This window comes from Micropterus salmoides, unplaced genomic scaffold, assembly GCF_014851395.1.
Source record: "Micropterus salmoides isolate LMB-PRFRI ecotype aquatic unplaced genomic scaffold, ASM1485139v1 Ms_hic_scaffold_8, whole genome shotgun sequence".
NCBI lineage: Eukaryota > Metazoa > Chordata > Actinopteri > Centrarchiformes > Centrarchidae > Micropterus > Micropterus salmoides.
Window position 1 is genome coordinate 1,478,932 of NW_024044570.1, and position 20,719 is coordinate 1,499,650.

The 20,719-nt window shown below is 41.5% G+C and overlaps 1 protein-coding gene across 2 annotated transcripts; it reads left to right on the top strand.

Annotated features, from left to right (window-relative positions):
* Positions 1-279: 279 nt before the first annotated feature.
* LOC119894133 (zinc finger protein 277-like) lies at positions 280-18,538 on the top strand. 2 transcript variants are annotated; one of them, XM_038706679.1, is made up of 12 exons: positions 280-352; positions 8,227-8,440; positions 10,263-10,351; positions 10,546-10,628; positions 10,961-11,052; positions 11,802-11,912; positions 12,688-12,820; positions 13,140-13,207; positions 13,454-13,550; positions 13,900-13,942; positions 14,472-14,646; positions 17,795-18,538. In XM_038706679.1, the coding sequence occupies exons 1-12, from the start codon at positions 316-318 to the stop codon at positions 17,982-17,984; spliced, it is 1,332 nt and encodes a 443-aa protein (XP_038562607.1). In that variant the 5' UTR covers positions 280-315; the 3' UTR covers positions 17,985-18,538. The 2 variants fall into 2 exon arrangements, with proteins under 2 accessions (XP_038562607.1, XP_038562608.1); XM_038706680.1 differs by lacking the exon at positions 8,227-8,440 and having other exon boundaries at positions 334-352.
* Positions 18,539-20,719: the final 2,181 nt, after the last annotated feature.

The following is a 20,719-nucleotide window of genomic DNA, read 5'->3' on the forward strand; positions in this document are numbered from 1 at the left end:
AACTTTATTTATTTAACAAAAGGCTCCGAAGATACTTAATGTCTGTACTGCTTTGAAGGTCTTATTTTCATTTATTTATTTTCCTCTTTTGTGCTGTCTTGTTTTGTTATTTATCACTTATGTGTTGTATGTAACTTTTACAATGTCGTGATTCTTGTTTTAGGTTGTTTTGATATTATTTTCTTACTAATAAAAGGCACAAGAGGGGAAAAACGTAGAGCGTGTGAGTTTTGCGATTACCTGGAGACCTTGAAGGCAGCATGGCAACCTTCTCCAACCTCTGATTGGTCCGTTAGCCGCTGTTTTGACCACGTGATGCTAAAGATGGCGGCCAGCACCGGTGGTAAAGACGGTAAGTTGGATGTTTTTTAAGGGTGTCGGTGTCTTTAATGAGGCAGTTATGCACTCGCAGCGGATTCCTCACCTGTAAATGAAACTCAGAGTCCGTCAGACAGCAAGCAGCTGAAAAAAGGAGCAAGTGTTTAGTTTGTAATGACGCTGAAGAGCCAGCAGCTAGCCGGCTGTGCTAACAGGCTAACCAGCAGGTTGCGTGTTTTTACGTCAGTTTAGTTACCAGTTACCAGCTACCTGTTACCAGTTACCAGCTACCTGTTACCAGTTACCAGCTACCTGTTACCAGCTACCTGTTACCAGTTACCAGCTACCTGTTACCAGCTACCAGTTACCAGTTATCAGTTATCAGTTATCAGTTACCAGTTATCAGTTACCAGTTATCAGTTATCAGTTACCAGTTATCAGTTACCAGCTACCTGTTACCAGTTACCAGCTACCTGTTACCAGCTATCAGTTACCAGCTACCTGTTACCAGTTACCAGCTACCAGTTACCAGCTACCAGTTACCAGTTACCAGTTACCAGCTACCAGTTACCAGCTACCAGCTACCAGTTACCAGCTACCAGCTACCAGTTACCAGCTACCAGTTACCAGTTATCAGTTATCAGTTATCAGTTACCAGCTACCTGTTACCAGTTATCAGTTACCAGTTACCAGCTACCAGCTACCTGTTATCAGTTACCAGTTACCAGCTACCAGCTACCAGTTACCAGCTACCTGTTACCAGTTATCAGTTACCAGTTACCAGTTATCAGTTATCAGTTATCAGTTACCAGTTACCAGTTATCAGTTACCAGTTATCAGTTATCAGTTATCAGTTACCAGTTATCAGTTACCAGTTACCAGTTATCAGTTACCAGCTACCAGTTACCAGCTACCAGTTACCAGCTACCAGTTACCAGCTACCTGTTACCAGTTATCAGTTACCAGTTATCAGTTACCAGTTATCAGTTACCAGTTATCAGTTACCAGTTACCAGTTACCAGTTATCAGTTACCAGTTATCAGTTATCAGTTACCAGCTACCTGTTACCAGCTACCTGTTACCAGCTACCTGTTACCAGTTATCAGTTATCAGTTATCAGTTACCTGTTACCAGTTACCAGTTACCAGTTATCAGTTACCAGTTACCAGTTATCAGTTACCTGTTTAAGTTACCTGTTTAAGTTACCAGTTATCAGTTACCTGTTTAAGTTATCAGTTACCAGTTACCTGTTACCAGCTACCTGTTACCAGTTATCAGTTACCTGTTTAAGTTATCAGTTACCAGTTACCAGTTACCAGCTACCAGTTACCAGCTACCTGTTACCAGCTACCTGTTACCAGCTACCTGTTACCAGCTACCTGTTACCAGTTATCAGTTACCAGTTATCAGTTACCTGTTTAAGTTATCAGTTATCAGTTATCAGTTACCAGTTATCAGTTACCAGTTACCAGTTACCTGTTTAAGTTACCAGTTACCAGTTATCAGTTACCAGTTATCAGTTACCTGTTTAAGTTACCAGTTATCAGTTACCAGTTATCAGTTACCTGTTTAAGTTATCAGTTACCAGTTACCAGCTACCAGCTACCAGTTACCTGTCCAGTTTGAGCAACTCACATTCCGCTTACAGCCTGTTTTTGTTTTAAATAAACAGGCTAACCAGCAGGTTGCGTGTTTTTACGTCAGTTTAGTTACCAGTTACCAGCTACCTGTTACCAGCTACCAGTTACCAGCTACCTGTTACCAGCTACCAGTTACCAGCTACCTGTTACCAGCTACCAGTTATCAGTTACCTGTTTAAGTTATCAGTTACCAGTTATCAGTTACCAGCTACCAGCTACCAGCTACCAGTTACCTGTCCAGTTTGAGCAACTCACATTCCGCTTACAGCCTGTTTTTGTTTTAAATAAACAGGCTAACCAGCAGGTTGCGTGTTTTTACGTCAGTTTAGTTACCAGTTACCAGCTACCTTTTACCAGTTACCAGCTACCTGTTACCAGTTACCAGCTACCTGTTACCAGCTACCAGTTATCAGTTACCAGTTACCAGTTACCTGTTTAAGTTATCAGTTATCAGTTACCAGCTACCAGCTACCTGTCCAGTTTGAGCAACTCACATTCCGCTTACAGCCTGTTTTTGTTTTAAATAAACAGGCTAACCAGCAGTTTGCATGTTTTTACGTCAGTTTAGTTACAAGTTACCAGCTATCAGTTACCAGCTACCTGTTACCTGTCCAGTTTGAGCAACTCACATTCCGCTTACAGCCTGTTTTTGTTTTAAATAAACAGGCTAACCAGCAGGTTGCGTGTTTTTACGTCAGTTTAGTTACCAGTTATCAGTTATCAGTTATCAGTTACCAGTTACCAGTTACCAGCTACCTGTTACCAGTTACCAGTTACCAGCTACCTGTTACCAGCTACCTGTTACCAGCTACCAGTTACCAGCTACCAGTTACCAGCTACCAGTTACCAGCTACCTGTTACCAGCTACCAGTTATCAGTTACCAGTTATCAGTTATCAGTTATCAGTTACCAGTTACCAGTTATCAGTTACCTGTTTAAGTTATCAGTTATCAGTTATCAGTTATCAGTTACCAGTTACCAGCTACCTGTTACAGCTACCTGTTACCTGTCCAGTTTGAGCAACTCACATTCCACTTACAGCCTGTTTTTGTTTTAAATAAACAGGCTAACCAGCAGGTTGTGTGTTTTTACGTCAGTTTAGTTACCAGTTATCAGTTACCAGCTACCTGTTACCAGCTACCTGTTACCAGCTACCTGTTACCAGCTACCAGTTATCAGTTACCAGTTACCTGTTTAAGTTATCAGTTATCAGTTATCAGTTACCAGCTACCAGCTACCAGCTACCAGTTATCAGTTATCAGTTATCAGTTACCAGTTACCAGTTACCAGTTATCAGTTATCAGTTACCAGCTACCAGTTACCAGCTACCAGTTACCAGCTACCAGTTACCAGCTACCAGTTACCAGCTACCAGCTACCTGTTACCAGCTACCTGTTACCGGCAGCTACCAGTTACCAGTTACCAGCTACCAGTTACCAGCTACCAGTTACCAGCTACCTGTTACCTGTTACCAGTTACCAGCTACCAGTTACCAGCTACCAGTTACCAGCTACCAGTTATCAGTTACCAGCTACCTGTTACCAGCTACCTGTTACCAGCTACCTGTTACCAGCTACCTGTTACCAGCTACCAGTTACCAGTTACCTGTTTAAGTTATCAGTTATCAGTTACCAGCTACCAGTTATCAGTTATCAGTTACCAGTTACCAGTTACCTGTTTAAGTTATCAGTTATCAGCTACCAGCTACCAGTTATCAGTTATCAGTTATCAGTTATCAGTTATCAGTTACCAGTTATCAGTTATCAGTTATCAGTTATCAGTTACCTGTTACCAGTTACCAGTTACCAGTTACCAGTTACCAGCTACCAGTTACCTGTCCAGTTTGAGCAACTCACATTCCGCTTACAGCCTGTTTTTGTTTTAAATAAACAGGCTAACCAGCAGGTTGCGTGTTTTTACATCAGTTTAGTTACCAGTTATCAGTTACCAGTTACCAGCTACCTGTTACCAGCTACCTGTTACCAGCTACCTGTTACCAGCTACCTGTTACCAGCTACCAGTTACCAGTTACCAGCTACCAGTTACCAGCTACCAGTTACCAGCTACCAGTTACCAGCTACCAGTTACCAGCTACCTGTTACCAGTTACCAGCTACCAGTTACCAGCTACCAGTTACCTGCTACCAGTTACCTGTTACCTGTTACCAGTTACCAGTTACCAGCTACCTGTTACCAGCTACCTGTTACCAGCTACCAGTTACCAGCTACCAGTTACCAGCTACCTGTTACCAGCTACCAGTTATCAGTTACCAGTTATCAGTTACCAGTTACCAGTTATCAGTTACCTGTTTCAGTTATCAGTTATCAGTTATCAGTTACCAGTTACCAGCTACCTGTTACAGCTACCTGTTACCTGTCCAGTTTGAGCAACTCACATTCCACTTACAGCCTGTTTTTGTTTTAAATAAACAGGCTAACCAGCAGGTTGTGTGTTTTTACGTCAGTTTAGTTACCAGTTATCAGTTACCAGCTACCTGTTACCAGCTACCTGTTACCAGCTACCAGTTATCAGTTACCAGTTACCAGTTACCAGTTATCAGTTATCAGTTATCAGTTATCAGTTATCAGTTACCAGCTACCAGTTATCAGTTATCAGTTATCAGTTACCAGTTACCAGTTACCAGTTACCAGCTACCAGTTACCTGTCCAGTTTGAGCAACTCACATTCCGCTTACAGCCTGTTTTTGTTTTAAATAAACAGGCTAACCAGCAGGTTGCGTGTTTTTACGTCAGTTTAGTTACCAGTTATCAGTTACCAGTTACCAGCTACCTGTTACCAGCTACCTGTTACCAGCTACCTGTTACCAGCTACCAGTTACCAGTTACCAGTTACCAGCTACCAGTTACCAGCTACCTGTTACCAGCTACCTGTTACCAGCTACCTGTTACCAGCTACCTGTTTAAGTTATCAGTTATCAGCTACCATTTACCAGTTATCAGTTATCAGTTATCAGTTACCAGCTACCAGTTACCTGTTACCTGTAACCTGTTACCTGTTACCTGTTACCAGTTACCTGTCCAGTTTGAGCATCTCACATTCCACTTACAGCCTGTTTTTGTTAACAAACAGGCTAACACTGGTTCTTCACTGGAAGCTAACAGTTTTTAATCTCTTCTTCTTCTTCGAGGGTTTGCAGCAGCTGGCATCATCAATGTTGCACTGCTGCCTGTAAATGTTCCCATAAACGATCAATCTATAAAGGACCAGCTACCTGTTACCAGTTACCAGCTACCAGTTACCAGCTACCAACTACCTGTTGCCAGCTACCTGTTATCAGCTACCAGCTACCTGTTATCAGCTACCAGCTACCTGTTACCAGCTACCTGTTACCAGTTACCAGCTACCTGTTACCAGTTACCAGCTACCTGTTACCAGCTACCAGCTACCTGTTACCAGCTACCAGTTACCAGTTACCAGTTACCAGTTACCAGCTACCTGTTATCAGTTACCAGTTATCAGTTACCAGTTATCAGTTACCAGTTACCAGCTACCTGTTACCAGTTACCAGCTACCTGTTACCAGCTACCTGTAACCTGTTACCTGTTACCTGTTACCTGTTACCTGTTACCTGTTACCAGTTACCTGTCCAGTTTGAGCATCTCACATTCCACTTACAGCCTGTTTTTGTTAACAAACAGGCTAACACTGGTTCTTCACTGGAAGCTAACAGTTTTTAATCTCTTCTTCTTCTTCTTCGAGGGTTTGCAGCAGCTGGCATCATCAATGTTGCACTGCTGCCTGTAAATGTTCCCATAAACGATCAATCTATAAAGGACCAGCTACCTGTTACCAGTTACCAGCTACCAGTTACCAGCTACCAACTACCTGTTACCAGCTACCTGTTATCAGCTACCAGTTACCAGCTACCTGTTACCAGCTACCAGCTACCAGTTACCAGCTACCTGTTACCAGCTACCAGTTACCAGTTACCAGTTACCTGTTACCAGCTACCTGTTATCAGTTACCAGTTACCAGTTACCAGCTACCAGCTACCTGTTACCAGCTACCTGTTACCAGCTACCTGTTACCAGCTACCTGTTACCTGTTACCAGTTACCAGCTACCTGTTACCAGCTACCTGTTACCAGCTACCTGTTACCAGCTACCTGTTACCAGCTACCTGTTACCAGCTACCAGTTACCAGCTACCTGTTACCAGCTACCTGTTACCAGCTATCAGTTACCAGCTACCTGTTACCAGCTACCTGTTACCAGTTACCAGCTACCAGTTACCAGTTACCAGCTACCTGTTACCAGCTACCTGTTACCAGTTATCAGTTACCAGCTACCAGTTACCAGCTACCAGTTACCAGCTACCAGTTACCAGCTACCAGTTACCAGCTACCTGCTACCAGCTACCTGTTACCAGTTATCAGTTACCAGCTACCAGCTACCTGTTACCAGTTATCAGTTACCAGCTACCAGTTACCAGCTACCTGTTACCAGCTACCTGTTACCAGCTACCTGTTACCAGTTATCAGTTACCAGCTACCTGTTACCAGCTACCTGTTACCAGCTACCTGTTACCAGCTACCTGTTACCAGCTACCAGTTACCAGCTACCAGTTACCAGCTACCAGTTACCAGTTACCAGCTACCAGCTACCAGCTACCAGCTACCAGTTACCTGTCCAGTTTGAGCATCTCACATTCCGCTTACAGCCTGTTTTTGTTTTAAATAAACAGGCTAAAACTGGTTCTTCACTGGAAGCTAACAGTTTTTAATCTCTTCTTCTTCGAGGTTTTGCAGCAGCTGGCATCATCAATGTTGCACTGCTGCCTGTAAATGTTCCCATAAATGATCAATCTATAAAGTGACTGACCATTTTTAAAGAAGTTAACAACTCAAAAAATTAAACAAAAGTCACTCCCAGTCAAACCTTTTTGGGACTGTGTAGCATTTTTAGGTATAAACTGGTATTTTAGTTTTTGCTTTGTAAAATATTAATCATTTTTCCCACTGAACAAAAGATGCCAAAGTTTCCAGATTGTAAATGTTGTCGAAACACAAGCAGCAATCACAAGGTTGAATCATGCTACTATAAAACAACAACAATAATTATCAGTTTGGATTACAGCCAGCAGTAACAAATACATGTATCAGACAACAACAAGTAAACAAACCACAGTACAACAGCCGGGATGAATGTTCAATAAAAATTCAGTTAAAGTTTGATTTTATTCACTTGAATGATAAACGAATTAGGACTTCAAATTTAAATTAAGATGTTTATTTTGTTGAGGAAAAAAAGGACTGAAAAAAAGCTTTTACTTAATTTTACTCGTGCATATTTGTTGACAAAGACTATCACAAGTGATCCACTGTTTGGCCTCAAGTGAAGAGTCTAAACCACAATGAACCATCAGGTTTCTTCAACTTTCACACTGGAACATAAATCAGCCTTTAAACTCGAAAGAAATGACGATTTGATGCTAATTATTATAAATTAATTATCAATATCGAAAGATATTAAACTTTTTAGCGGGAAAACATTTTTGGCCGCATCGTCCAGCCCTACATGCTGCACACACAGAACTTCACAGATAATTAGTTAAAATATGGTAACATATAAAATAGAGTTATTTAACACGTAATAATAATAATGTTAACCAGAACATTCTGCAGTGCACTTTTTGAATTTGCATCTGGGGTGAATGTAAACAGCAGCAACAAGATGATAATTTAGTTTCATCTTCACATTTAAGTCCGTCTTGACTCTGAGCACCGAGCATCATCGATGTAAAACACTTCGTCTCGTCTCGCTGGAGTCTTTGCCCTGACAGCTCTGAACATGGACCACCTGCCGAGCGCTTGATCCGGTATGTTGATGAGGCGGGTCTCTTTGAAGATGCCGGCACAACAGTCTCTGATTTCTGTTCTGCATGAGTCCCAGTTTGGTCCAGACCGAACCTTTAGGAGAAGCCTGAAGTCAAAGTTGAGCCAACATGGCTCCTATCGCGGCGCTCTTTCTTCTCCTCTGAGCGATCACCGCACCTCGCCGTGGCGCCTGGTTCAGTTGATCCGGCTGGTGGATCGTGGTCTGCTGCTCTTTAATCCAAAAACCCCGTCTTCCTTTTCCAATGTCTGTATTTCTGTCTTTGAATAAAATACAGCCCGACGAAGAACAAATCTAAGGAGACACTAAAGTCGGAAACAAAAGCAAACCGCCCGGATTCATTTGTTTCAGTCCTTCCTCAGGGCACGCTGGGTCGGAGTAACGCGTGTTTGTTTACTTGTATCCGTCTCTCAGGTCAGGACAGTATACTGGAGCCGCTGTGTTTTCCAGAGGAGTCAGCTGATGGCCCCAGTGCTCCCAGTCTGCAGTGTCCCAGCGCAGAGCCGCTGGTGTGTCTCTTCTGTCCCGAGTCCGTCCCTCTGCAGCAGAAAGACGTCCTCCTCAAACACCTGCTGCTGGAGCACAAGCTGGTCATCGCCGACGTCAAACTCATCGCAGACGTCCCAAAGTATGAACCCTGCGCTGCGTCTACGGCTGGTCGTCCAGAAATAAAACTCAATCTGATTCAGAAGGCTGGGAAAGTGTTTGAAAAGGGTGTAAAATGATGAACAAAGGGTTGGTTTTAGACCGATATATCACTTTGTCATGGATGCAGAAGGAAACGTGTTGCTACTAATTAGTTGGGCTGAGCAGTTATTGTTGATTGACTCTTCCTGGAATCACGATGTGATGGTTTCATCAAATCATCCATCCACTGTCAACCGCTTATCCTGCATACAGGGTCGCGGGGTGATCAAATCATGTTATCACCATATCTGTAAGTACAAATTTAGTTTGTTTTACTCATGAAACGCTGAACATAGTTAATTTTATTGGACCGATATGGGATTTACAGGACCGATGACAATATTTAGAGAGCAGGGCAGCCGATGGCGTTACATAATGCTGCTATCAAAACAAAGAAATGTCACGTATCTTTCCATTAGTCAGTCCCTCCAGGATCTCGCAGCCTTTTTTGTGATTGTTGCGACCTAAAATACTTTATTTTGCGGCAGCTTTTCTAAGAAATAGCGATGAAAGTTGTGATGTTTTGGAGCGTTTTTTGGCAATTAAATTGTAGAAATAAGAGAAAACTTTAAAGCGAGATTTGATTTCTATAGTTGAATCATGAAACAGTCCCCCCTGGACTTGGCGAGCCTAACCCTGCATATTGCCTGACGTCCTCCACGTGTGTCTGACGTTCTCTCTCAAAGCGTTTGTCAGTAGACGATTTCCTTTATGTTCGACCACAATACTGCACGTTCTGCAGAACAGTTTCCCGCTTTGGTGAAGACGATCTGGATCCTGGTCTTCTGGGCCTTTTTTTCTTCTTTTTTTTGTTGGCAAATGTGAGACGTTGGTATCACACACGTCTGCTGCGTCTTCCATACAAGAAAGTGACAAGATGATGCGAGATGGCGATTTTCAAATTTGAGGGAAAGTTGTGGTGAATGAGCTTCAACGATTAATCAAATAATCGATCAGTTGTCTGCTATTAAATTAGTCTATAACTATTTTGATAATCGATGAATTGGTTTGATTCATTTTCTTAATTTTCCGGCTTCTTAAATGTGAATATTTTCTGGTTTGATTCCTCCTCTGTGACAGTAAACTGAATATGACGTCTTCTTGACTTTGGGAAACAGGGATGGATGTTTTTGACTTTTGACACCAAACAACTAATCGATTAATCGAGAAAATAATCATTAGTTGCAGTCTAATCTGCATGTTATCTCAGCAGTAAGCCGTCGTTTCAGATGTTTTATTAATGAATGAAACCGGGACAAACTTTGGGTCCTGCTGTTTAGAGGGGTTCACTCTGTCAGACGTCATTCAGCTGCATTATTCTCTACAGTATAAATATATAAGCTGCTGTCATTTAGAAAAGACGATGGTGACTGAGGACATTTAGGGCTCCAAACTACCTTTTTGACCTCCTTCCCAAAACGAGAAGAGGGAGCGCTAACATCGTTCACCACCAGCTAACTACCGAGGCTGCTGCAGACGTGTCCACAGACACTTTTTGTTTATCGGCCTTGTGAGTGCAGGCCCGGTTAATCGGCTGACCGATTATTATCATTTTGATTTGTATGTGATTTTGAGAACCGTTTCCACATCATAATATATATAAACTGTGTATTGAGGGAGAAATATCGACAGTGTCAACTCTCAGCTCTGCTAACGAGGTATTAATAAGATATTATCCAAGAGTCTGTTAAATAAACTACCTCTATGGTGTCAAAGGTGAGCATTGCTGAAGCTTTTCTGACGTCTTTCCTGTCCTCCGTCAGGTACATGTTGTACTGGAAGGGCAGATTCATGGAGCAGCCGGTCACAGACTTCTGCAGCGTGATCAAGACAAACTCCACCGGTCCTGTTGGTGAGTAGAGTAACAGGAAGTTTGTTTTACAGGGACTGCAGTGGAGAGGGAATTGCACCTTTTTAAAATAGTTTTGAGCTGATCCATATTTTCTGGAATAAAAACCTGCATCTTATAGATAAACTTACATATGATGTGAATGCAGAATTAAACATACTTTTATATATATAAATAACCAGTTGTTGCTCCCACAGAGAAGCAGGAGGACTACTTCCTGCTGTGTGACGTCCTTCCAGAAGACCGAGTCCTCCGAGAAAGACTCCAACAGAAACGACTGGTGAGTCGGTCACGATCTCAGTGCCACAGCAGAAGAAACACTACAGTCACCTTCTGATCGTCTGGCGTCAATCAAAAACTGAAGCTAATTTCTTTTTTCAACATGCTGTTGACAGTTTTCCGACGACCCAATCCAAGCCAAAGTTGAGTTGTTTAAAAGATGTGATCAGAGTTTCTGGAAAATATCAACAGGATCCCCTGACGTTTCTTTTAATGGTTTTAACTCTCCCCTCCAGTAAAAATCAGAGAGGAGACTCCTTCTCGCAATAGGACGTTGGCGATGCTGTTTTTCTTCTGCAGTGTTTGTCTGACGGTGTTGCTGGTCTTCCACAGGAGGAGGTGCTGGAGCAGCAGCAGAAGGAGAGAGACGACAGCAGCTTCCAGCGTCTCTGCATGTTCTGCAGCGAAGAGTTTGCTGGAAACAGGTACGGCCGTGTGATGATGCATTTCCGTCAGCTGCTTTGAAACTTCCTGATTGTTACAGAGTACATCAGTAAATGTAAAATCAGAACCCAACACTGGACTGGGGCTGGGCAATAAAACAATAAGGATAATTATTGCAATATAATGTTTTTCAATAACAATATAACAAATGTTCAATATATCGTTAATAATTAATTAGCCGAATTAGCACTTAATTTTTCTGTTAAGATGTTTATTTTGTTGAGGAAACTGAAAGAAGAGTTACTAATCATATTTCCTGTAACCATCTGGCCCTTCAATTTATATTCAGGGGCAAAAATTAGCCTTTAAACTTGAAAGACATAAGAATTTGATATTTATCGTGATAATTATCGATATCGAATGAAATGTTTTTATGGTGATAACAGTTTGGGCCATATCGCCCAGCCCCCTCGCTTCAGCGACATGTGTTGGGTCATATTTCAAGTTTTAAAAAAATGTATCTGACCAACCACTGATCACACTTTACAACAACAAGATGCAGCACATGATGATGAGGACGTACATTTAATTGAAGAATGTCAGCAGATCATTCTTGATTTGAAAAATACATTTAGAACTTTTTGTTGTTTATTTCAATATTGAAGTTATTAACAGATTCCATAAAAATCCTAAAAGGCTCCTGCTGAAGACGTAAATCTTTACAAACAACTCACAAACATGTAGTTTCATAATAATAATTTTTAAAAACCTGCCGCCATCGTGTTTCCAGGTCGTCTCTGCTGAACCACATGGCCAGAGAACATTCCTTCAGCATCGGACTGCCAGACAACATCGTCTACTGCGACCAGTTCCTGGACACTCTGCAGAGCAAACTGGACAAGTAAGACCTGCCTCAGCTGAGGAAATGTAATAACCTGCAAACTCTATGTTTAATTAGAGATTTTAATGTTAGTGAAGTTGTTTAAAAAACGTTCTTAGGTCATTCAGTTTGTATGAGAGGAAGCCTCTGATCACATTCACACCTGGAAGCTGCCCAGTACAACCAGTCTGACCTGTTGGCCACTGAGCAGCTCCACTGGAGCGGTTGGGATTAACACGATCTCCACACAGAAAATACAAACAGTAGAGTTAGCATTGGTACAGAAAATGAATAATGGTACTGATAATTATCGTTATATTAATTACACTAATAATAATAGGGCTCGTAACAGTAACAGGAGGGCAGCAGGTGACTCGCAGATCCAGAAACACCTGCAGGAAGTGATGGGAGGAGAGAGGAGCTCAGTGCATCATGGGAAATCCCCCGGCAGTCTAGGCCTATAGCAGCATAACTAAGGGATGGTTCAGGAGTCTTAAGCCTACTCTTAAATGTGGAGATGGTGTCTGCCTCCTGAACCCAAACATAAAACCACGAGCTCTGCACACCGTTTTCTTTCTGCCTTTTCATTTCTTCATTTCCACGACATACACATACAAAATAAAGGCATTTACATTTACACGTTAGGCAGACGCTTTTATCCAAAGCGACTTACATTGGGGAACAACGTACAAGCAATAATGCAGCACGAGAGCTGATGGCATGTATGGCTTCAGTGGGATGATAAGTTCAGAAGCCCGACAGCCTTCAGTCCAAGTTAACGGTGTTTTTCTGTCAGCCTGCAGTGTTTGTACTGTGAGAAAACCTTCCGAGATAAAACCACTCTGAAGGATCACATGAGGAAGAAAGCTCACCGCCGCATCAACGCCAACAACTGCGAATACGACCGCTTCTACGTCATCAACTACCTGGTAAGACTTTAACATCCTGACTTAGACAGAACTCAAAAGCCAAAGTATGTCTGTTGAGAGTTGCGTCGCCAAGTCACATGTTTACAGAGTAAAATATTCTTCTCGCTGTAAGAAAGGTCTTGTTCCTTCGTGGAGTCACTGCAGTTACATTTTAATAGTGAGAAGTTTTCCCGTCCACAGACGTGTGACGGAGCATTGGTCCTTATTTTGGTAAAATCGTTAGTGTTTTGAACACACAGATGGACAAGATCTATCCAGTAGATGTTGAGTTTTATTACAGTCTGTGATCTTCAAACGTCTCCATCCCCTCTGCTGTCAGGAGCTGGGGAAGACCTGGGAGGAAGTGCAGAGCGAGGATGACCGAGAGCTGGTAGACGATGAAGACGAGTAAGTATCTGCAGCAGGAACCAGAAGGGTCAGAATAAATCAGTCTGGGGCCAAAGCATGCAGGTTTTACTGACGTTCTACTTCACTTTCATTTGTCTCCTCAGAGTTCAGAGTTTCATTGTTCTTGACACATCTCAAGTAGATCGAATCCTCTGACCACAGACCTTATTTGTGTCGTATCTCATGTGTGAAACCTGCTTCTCCTCTTTATCTCCCGGCTGTCTGACATCTCTGTTTGGTCCGCAGCGACTGGTCGGACTGGCGGGCTCATCCGGTGTCTGCTGTGTGTCTGTTCTGTGATCATCAGTCAGAGACGATGGATCAGATCTACACACACATGAAGGTACAGCAACAAACAAGAAAGACCAGTCCAGAAGTCAAAATCATCTGCTTTAGTGATTGTGTGTGAAGAGGGCAAATATTATTAACTTATTATCATCATACGGAGAAGTTAGCTCAACAGTAAGCTGGTTGTAACCATAGACTGTATATAAAAAGGTTGTAACGGTCTTTTTTAATCAGATGGTTCTTGTCAAAGTCGCACCCACTGACATGTGACATGGTAATGAGATTAACCGGAGTTGTTCACTTCACCTGTCGGGGCTCATAATGTTATAGCTGATCGGTGTATTACGATCTACGCTGCTTTTATAACAGCTAGTTCTCCGGATGGACTGTTCTTTCTTTTTCAGGAAGCTCATGGTTTTGATCTCCACAAAGTGAGGACAGAACTCAGTAAGTAAAACCACATTAGAAAACAAACACTAACAACAAAGTGCTGAACTGCACCATCTTTAAAAATCAACAGCATCCCCATGATTAAAGGAAGCAGTGTACAAGTTTGACTTTGCTCCATAAGATGACTGGAAACAGCCAGAAGTTCAGATATAAAATATGAAATGTGATATAAAAAGATGCAAATGTATTTATAAAAAAAGCAAGACAAAATAGAAGATAAGAAATGAACACTGAAAGCGTAGTTAGAGTGCTGTGCAGCAACATATGAGTGGAATAGTCCTAAATGTTATTTATTTACAAGCAGTGGCGAATAGAAACGTTTTGAACCTTGATTTGAAAGAAGAGTTGGAGCAGAACAGCGGAGCAGGTTTTCTGAGTTTGTTCCAAATATATGGTGCATCAGAACATTACAGCCTCTAGTTCGGCAGGAGACTTGATTGATTAATAAACTGATAATGCAGCACTGACTTGATAATTATATATTTTAATGTGTGATATACTTACGCTCTGCCGCGTCCTCCCTCAGATCTCAGGTTCTACCAGCAGGTGAAGCTGGTGAACTTCATCCGGCGGCAGATCCACCAGAGCCGCTGCTACGGCTGCCAGGAGAAGTTCGCCTCCAGAGACGACGTCCTCCGTCACATCGAGGCTGAAGGTCACGTGATGAAGCTGCCGGACATGTCGACCTGGAATCAACCACAGTAAGTTCAGCAGCTGTTTTAATTTCATGTTTGATTCCCTGGACCTGCAGCTGGGTCGTACTTTCCATTGATACTACCACTAGGGGGCGCTAATGTTTGAAATTCCAGAACGCATCTTTAAATTCTTGGTTCTGAATAGTTTGAGAGGGGAAATCCAAAATAAAACACCGAAGTTAAACCCTCAGGGCCCAAGTTGTGTCTGTAATCACAATCCTTCCACTTAAAGTCATAAGTCAGTCGAACCTGAACTGTTTTATATTCAGCATAAATTAAACTGTTCTGGGATTTAGAATAATAGGAGTAACAAACCCCATCTTTCAACATGGTTCTTACACTCCTGGGATGCTGACATTCTCTTTTCACTCATATACTGATATCTGTGGTAACGTGAACGTTACTCCATTTTAATTTAAAAAAAAACTGTATTGCACAACTTATGTGCTTATTATGGGAAAAAATGTTAGCAGTAGTGGCGAGAGACAACAATTTTTTTTATCCTGTTTGAATTACATACATGATGTTAATAATAGATCTTTTAAGTCAAGAAAGTCAAAGTTTGTCGTAAAACTCTAAAGTAACATTTAGTTTTGTGTGAGAGCTTCAATTATATCTCTTGTCCTGCACAACATACGTCTCCGATAAGTTAACGCTGTAATCGGGGGCGGAGCTAGACTCTCAGCACAGTGGGGGCGGAGCTTCATCACAGGGCCCACCTGCAACCAAGAAGTTTGCATGACCCCGGACTAGGGCTGGGCAATAAAACAATTATGATAATTATCGCAATATAATTTTATAATGTTCAATATATCGTGAATAAATATTTGGTTTAATTCATTTGAATCACGGACAAATTGGCCTTTAATTTTTATATAAAAATATTTATTTTGTTGAGGAAAAGGGACTGAAAAAAGATTTAATAATCATATTTGTTGAAAAAGATTTTATCTTAATAGTTTTGAATGTTTTATCTCAGACTTGTGAAGTGATCCACTGTTTTGTAATCGAGTGTTTGACAATAAAAAAACGTTTAAACCATAATTAACCATCTGGTTTCTTCAATTTTCACTCAGGAGCAAAAATCAGCCTTTAAACTTAAGAAATAATGATTTGACATATATCGTGATAATTATCGATATCGAATGATTTTGGCCGTATCGCCCAGCCCTACCCCGGACTCACTCTGAAAGTCCACAGAGTCTTTCTGCGTCGCTGCTGCCGGAGCTGATCGCAGTAATTCTACTAAATGTTTGTGTTCACACCAGAAGCGCTGCCGTGAGTCCAGGAAGCGTCCCAGCCTCAAGCCGCACAGAGCAGATGATCCGGGCAGGAAGTCAGACACAGAAACGGTAGAGAATTTGGTCAATTTTCAAAATAAAATACCCGGTATAGACTTCCGATCGTATGTCAACAATAAACAGAGTTAAATCAGACAAAAAACATTTTTACTACGTAGCTACTTAATCACAGTAGAAGCACGAAAAGCAAGCACTAATCACCAAATCAACAAAATCTAAACATGACGGCAAAATTCGGCAGGCAAAACGCTCTTATTCTGAAATGCTCCCTGTGGTAGGTGCTAGATGCACTCGTCAAGACGAGGAACTAAAGCGATCCACAGAGAGCTTTGAAGAATGTAGTAGAAGCACAAATAAGACAATTAAAAACAAGTCATTAACGTGCTGAAATGCTTCTGAGACGCTTCCAGTGGACGCCGTAAATAACCCGCCTCGCACACGCAGCCTACGTCCGTCCCTCAGAATTCCCATGATGCATGAGCGTGTTTTGTTAAAATGTGCAAATAAGTTTTCCATTTGTTTGAAATACAAATGTTTCTTTATGATTTATGTTTATTAAAACGTGTCTCCTTAGAATCTAGTGTTTATGTTGGTGATTATCATTCTTGTCCTGGTTTACCATTGAAACCATGAGTGAAGGGACTGTTTCATTTGATAAGAGCTGCTGAATCCTCCCCGACGTTGCCTTTAGTGATGTTAGCGTCAGTGACATTAGCTTCAGTAATGTTAACTTCAGTGATGTTAGCGCCAGGGACGTTGCCTTCAGTAACTTCTAAATAAAATTTAATTGAATTAACGTTAACTTCAGTGACGTTTGCTTTAGTAACTTTAGCTTCAGTGACGTTAACGCCAGGGACGTTGCCTTTAGTGATGTTAGCGTCAGTGACATTAGCTTCAGTAATGTTAACTTCAGTGATGTTAGCGCCAGGGACGTTGCCTGCAGTAACTTCTAAATAAAATTGAATTGAATTAACGTTAACTTCAGTGATGTTAGCGCCAGGGACATTGCATTTACGGATGTTAGCGTCAGTGATGTTAGCTTCAGTAACGTTAGCTTCAGTAACGTTAACTTCAGTGACGTTAGCGCCAGAGACGTTGCCTTCAGTAACTTCTAAATAAAATTGAATTGAATTAACGTTAACTTCAGTGATGTTAGCGCCAGTGACTTCAGTGACGTTTGCTTCAGTAACTTTAGCTTCAGTGACGTTGACGCCAGGGACGTTGCCTTTAGTGATGTTAGCGTCAGTGACATTAGCTTCAGTAACGTTGCCCTCAGTAACGTTAGCTTCAGTGACGTTAGCGCCAGAGACGTTGCCTTCAGTGATGTTAGCGTCAGTGACAGTAGCTTCAGTAACGTTGCCCTCAGTAACATTAACTTCAGAAATGTCGCCTTCAGCAACGTTAGCTTCAGTAACGTTAACTTCAGTGACGTTAGCGCCAGAGACGTTGCCTTCAGTGATGTTAGCGTCAGTGACAGTAGCTTCAGTAACGTTGCCCTCAGTAACGTTTACTTCAGAAATGTCTTTCTTCAGTAACGTTAGCTTTTGTAACGTTCGTGTCAGTGACATTAGCTTCAATAACGTTGGTCTCATTGACATTAGCTTAGAGAAAAAAATTATGTGACATATGCAACTTTTGGGTTTGACGTCATTGTAATTACATATTTTTTCTTATACTTAAACAGACTTTGAGTTTCAAAATTAAATTTAAATTGACAAACATCATGCGTGTAACTCTGAGAACAATTCAAACAGGGTCAAAACATTAGTCGCCTCCCAACTGTACATATTCAGCAAAAAGCTGAGCTAAAACCAAAAGGGTTTTAAAAACGCCTGCCCTCAATCTCTCCTCAGGTATTACTTCCCCACGTATGAGAACGACGCCCTCCTGTGCACACTATCTGACAGCGATGAAGATGAAAGTGACGAGACAAATCACAGCGAAGACGTCCCGGTTATCGCCGAGGACATTTCCAACCTCAGAGCGCTGAAACAGAGCAGCGTCCTCCACCAGCTGCTGAAGACCAGAGACTCCTGCAGATAGGACGGCAGACAGTTTTGGGAAGTGGGGTGTTTGGACTTCTTCGTTTCTTTCCTTTGGACTGAATTCTTCCTCTCACCAGACTTGTCGTCCCTGTGTGCAGCAGGGCTGTGAAAAAGTGCTAATAAACTGAAGTGTTTTTGCTGGATCTGTCAGTACAGAACAGTATTTTTCTCCACACTTGTAGGCACTTAAAACCATGCTCTGCGAAAAGCTAATTACACCAATTATGCGCCCTGAACATGCACTTTAAAAGAAGCCTTTTCAGAAGTGCAGACTCGTCTGCAGCTCAGACGACTGTCAGCATGTCTTACTTACTAATTCTCTCTATTCAAGCGATAATATGAAACATGTTTTTCTTGAATATGAAGTTTATCACTTAAAGTAAACCTAAAGTTTTCTTTTGTAAATTCAGAAACTTTTGCCAGTACTTAATATAAGTCATGAAAACTGCAGTGCTGATTGAACACTCGATTTCAATCGTGTTTAAAGTAAAACAGGATTTGAGAACAAAAAGTGTCTTCCATCTCTTTTTGGTAAATAAATGTTCATCAATCAACGGTCCATCTTCAGTTTGTCGTGGAAGAGAACTGCGGCGTGCTCAGTGTTTCCACCTCGTCCTTCACGTCTGGACTCACAAACACACGGCACTGCAGAGAAACCAGAGGACACAGCTGTTGGTGAGAAAACAAGCTGCCACCGTGTGGAGTTTGCTGTCAACACTTTTGCACACAATCCCATGAAACAGGTTTAGTAATCCAAAACTGGTGATGGATCTAATCCAAAATCACTAAACAGAATTAAGATTTTTTCTAATCAGTATTTAATGCTGGAGCACGGGATTTGGAACATAAATTAAAGTTCACAGAATGCTGATTAAACCTCTCACCAGCAGGTAAATCTCTCTGTAATTGCAGCAAACCAGAGTTTAAGTCTGGTGTATGTGGTGGAGTAATGATGTGTTTTACACCAACCAGCAGGGATTGGTTGGTCAGAACTGAACTGGTGAGCAACCCAGAACCTGACATTTGTGTTCAGTGTTTGGATCAGTGAAGGATTTCTCTGTGAAACTGTTTGGCAAACGTGCTAACACATCTCACCACCACAATTTAGATTCTGTGTGAAAAAGCGCTTCTTCTCTTTATCTTTCACTAGCAGACGTGGTCTTTACTTGAGGGGAATAATATAAAATATGTTTGGAAACCTTGAGCTGAATCATTTTCTTCTACTAAATATTAAGGCTGGGCGATGTGGCCAAAAATGTTATCCAGATAAAAACATTTCATATCATTTGAAATCGATAATTATCACGATATAAGTTTAAAGGCTGATTTTTGCTCCTGAGTTAAAATTGAAGAAATCAGATGGTTAATTGTGGTTAAACTTTTCTTTATTGTCAGAACGGGACAAACAAATCTGAGGTAGAACATTCAAAACTATTAAGATAAAATCTTTTTCGACAAATATGATTATTAAATCAACAAAATAAATATCTTAATAGAAAATTAAGTGCTAATTTGATCGTCAATTACACATTTATTGACGATACATTGAACATTAATTATATTGTTAATGAGGAAAATTATATTGCAATAATTATGAGCAACAAATATGCAGCATTTTTCATCAAGTCATTAAAGACGTGATCAGTGGGGATGTTGCCACTTTGAAACTGACTATGAGTAAACTACACCGCCTCCACCTTCATCTGTGTTCACATTTAAAGACCAAATACATCAGACTGCCTACAATGTGAGGATACGCAGCTCAAAATAAAGCATCACTTCACACCTTTAAAAACATTGGGGGTTTTCTTTGACTCACACTTTCTCCCAGTTCACTCTCGCATCTTAAAACTGAACGGTTCTGACCTGATGATGACTTCTTGCTGCGCATCGTGTACGTCTTCCCGGAGCCGGTTTGTCCGTCGGCCAGAACACCAACGTTACATCCGTCCACACAGGAAGTTATCACTGACTGCGTTTCTGCAGACACCACCTGCTGCGGAGAGGAAGATGATGTGGAAATCATTAAAAAGGAGAAGTTGCTTCTTGATGTGTCTTCCAAAATCCGATGTCAGATTTCATTTTAAATGTTGCTCTAACTTCTTCTAGCTTTGGCCTGACTGTTTTCCTTTGAAAGCGGTTCTGCATTCCAGCAGCACTTGTCTCTTTAGATAATGTTTAAATAAAACACTATGAGGCATTAAATGCTGTTAAATAGAAATAAAAAACCAAGTTTTATTATAGATGGATGGATTTTAACGGTGCTCTACGAGGGCCCAGCGCTCGTTAGGATCTGCAGCTCGTTAAGGACAACTGCTTGCCTTCCCTACAGGCAAAATTAACAACATTGTTGTGGTATTTAACAGGATGCAGGAGAGATTAAACTGGAAGCTTTGGTGTTATTTAACTGCAGAAACCTTGTTCACTGATATGAATGCCAGATAGTAAAACTTGTCAAACTGTACGCCCTCTGTTTTCAGTCTTTGTGCTAAGCTAGGGCACACACATCTAAACAAGCTCTCAAAGGGAAAGAAATAAAATTATGACTGGGCGATATGGTTGAAATTAATAAGACAAATGCAGGACAACAGTTACGTACGTCCCTCACCAGGCAGCTGTTCCTCTGGAAGAGATGGTCCACCTCCTCCTCTTTGGAGCCTCAGATCCTCGACGATCCTTTCCTGCTCCAGGAGAAGTTTGGAGTTTAGTGGAGCAAGTGAAGATGCTGCCTTA

Bases quoted from the DNA above. Each gene is read 5' to 3' on its own strand.
- LOC119894133 (XM_038706679.1), top strand. From the start codon at position 316: ATGCTAAAGATGGCGGCCAGCACCGGTGGTAAAGACG. The intron at 11,053-11,801 runs GTACGGCCGTGT...TCGTGTTTCCAG, and splicing joins GAAGAGTTTGCTGGAAACAG to GTCGTCTCTGCTGAACCACA. The intron at 13,943-14,471 runs GTAAGTAAAACC...GTCCTCCCTCAG, and splicing joins CAAAGTGAGGACAGAACTCA to ATCTCAGGTTCTACCAGCAG.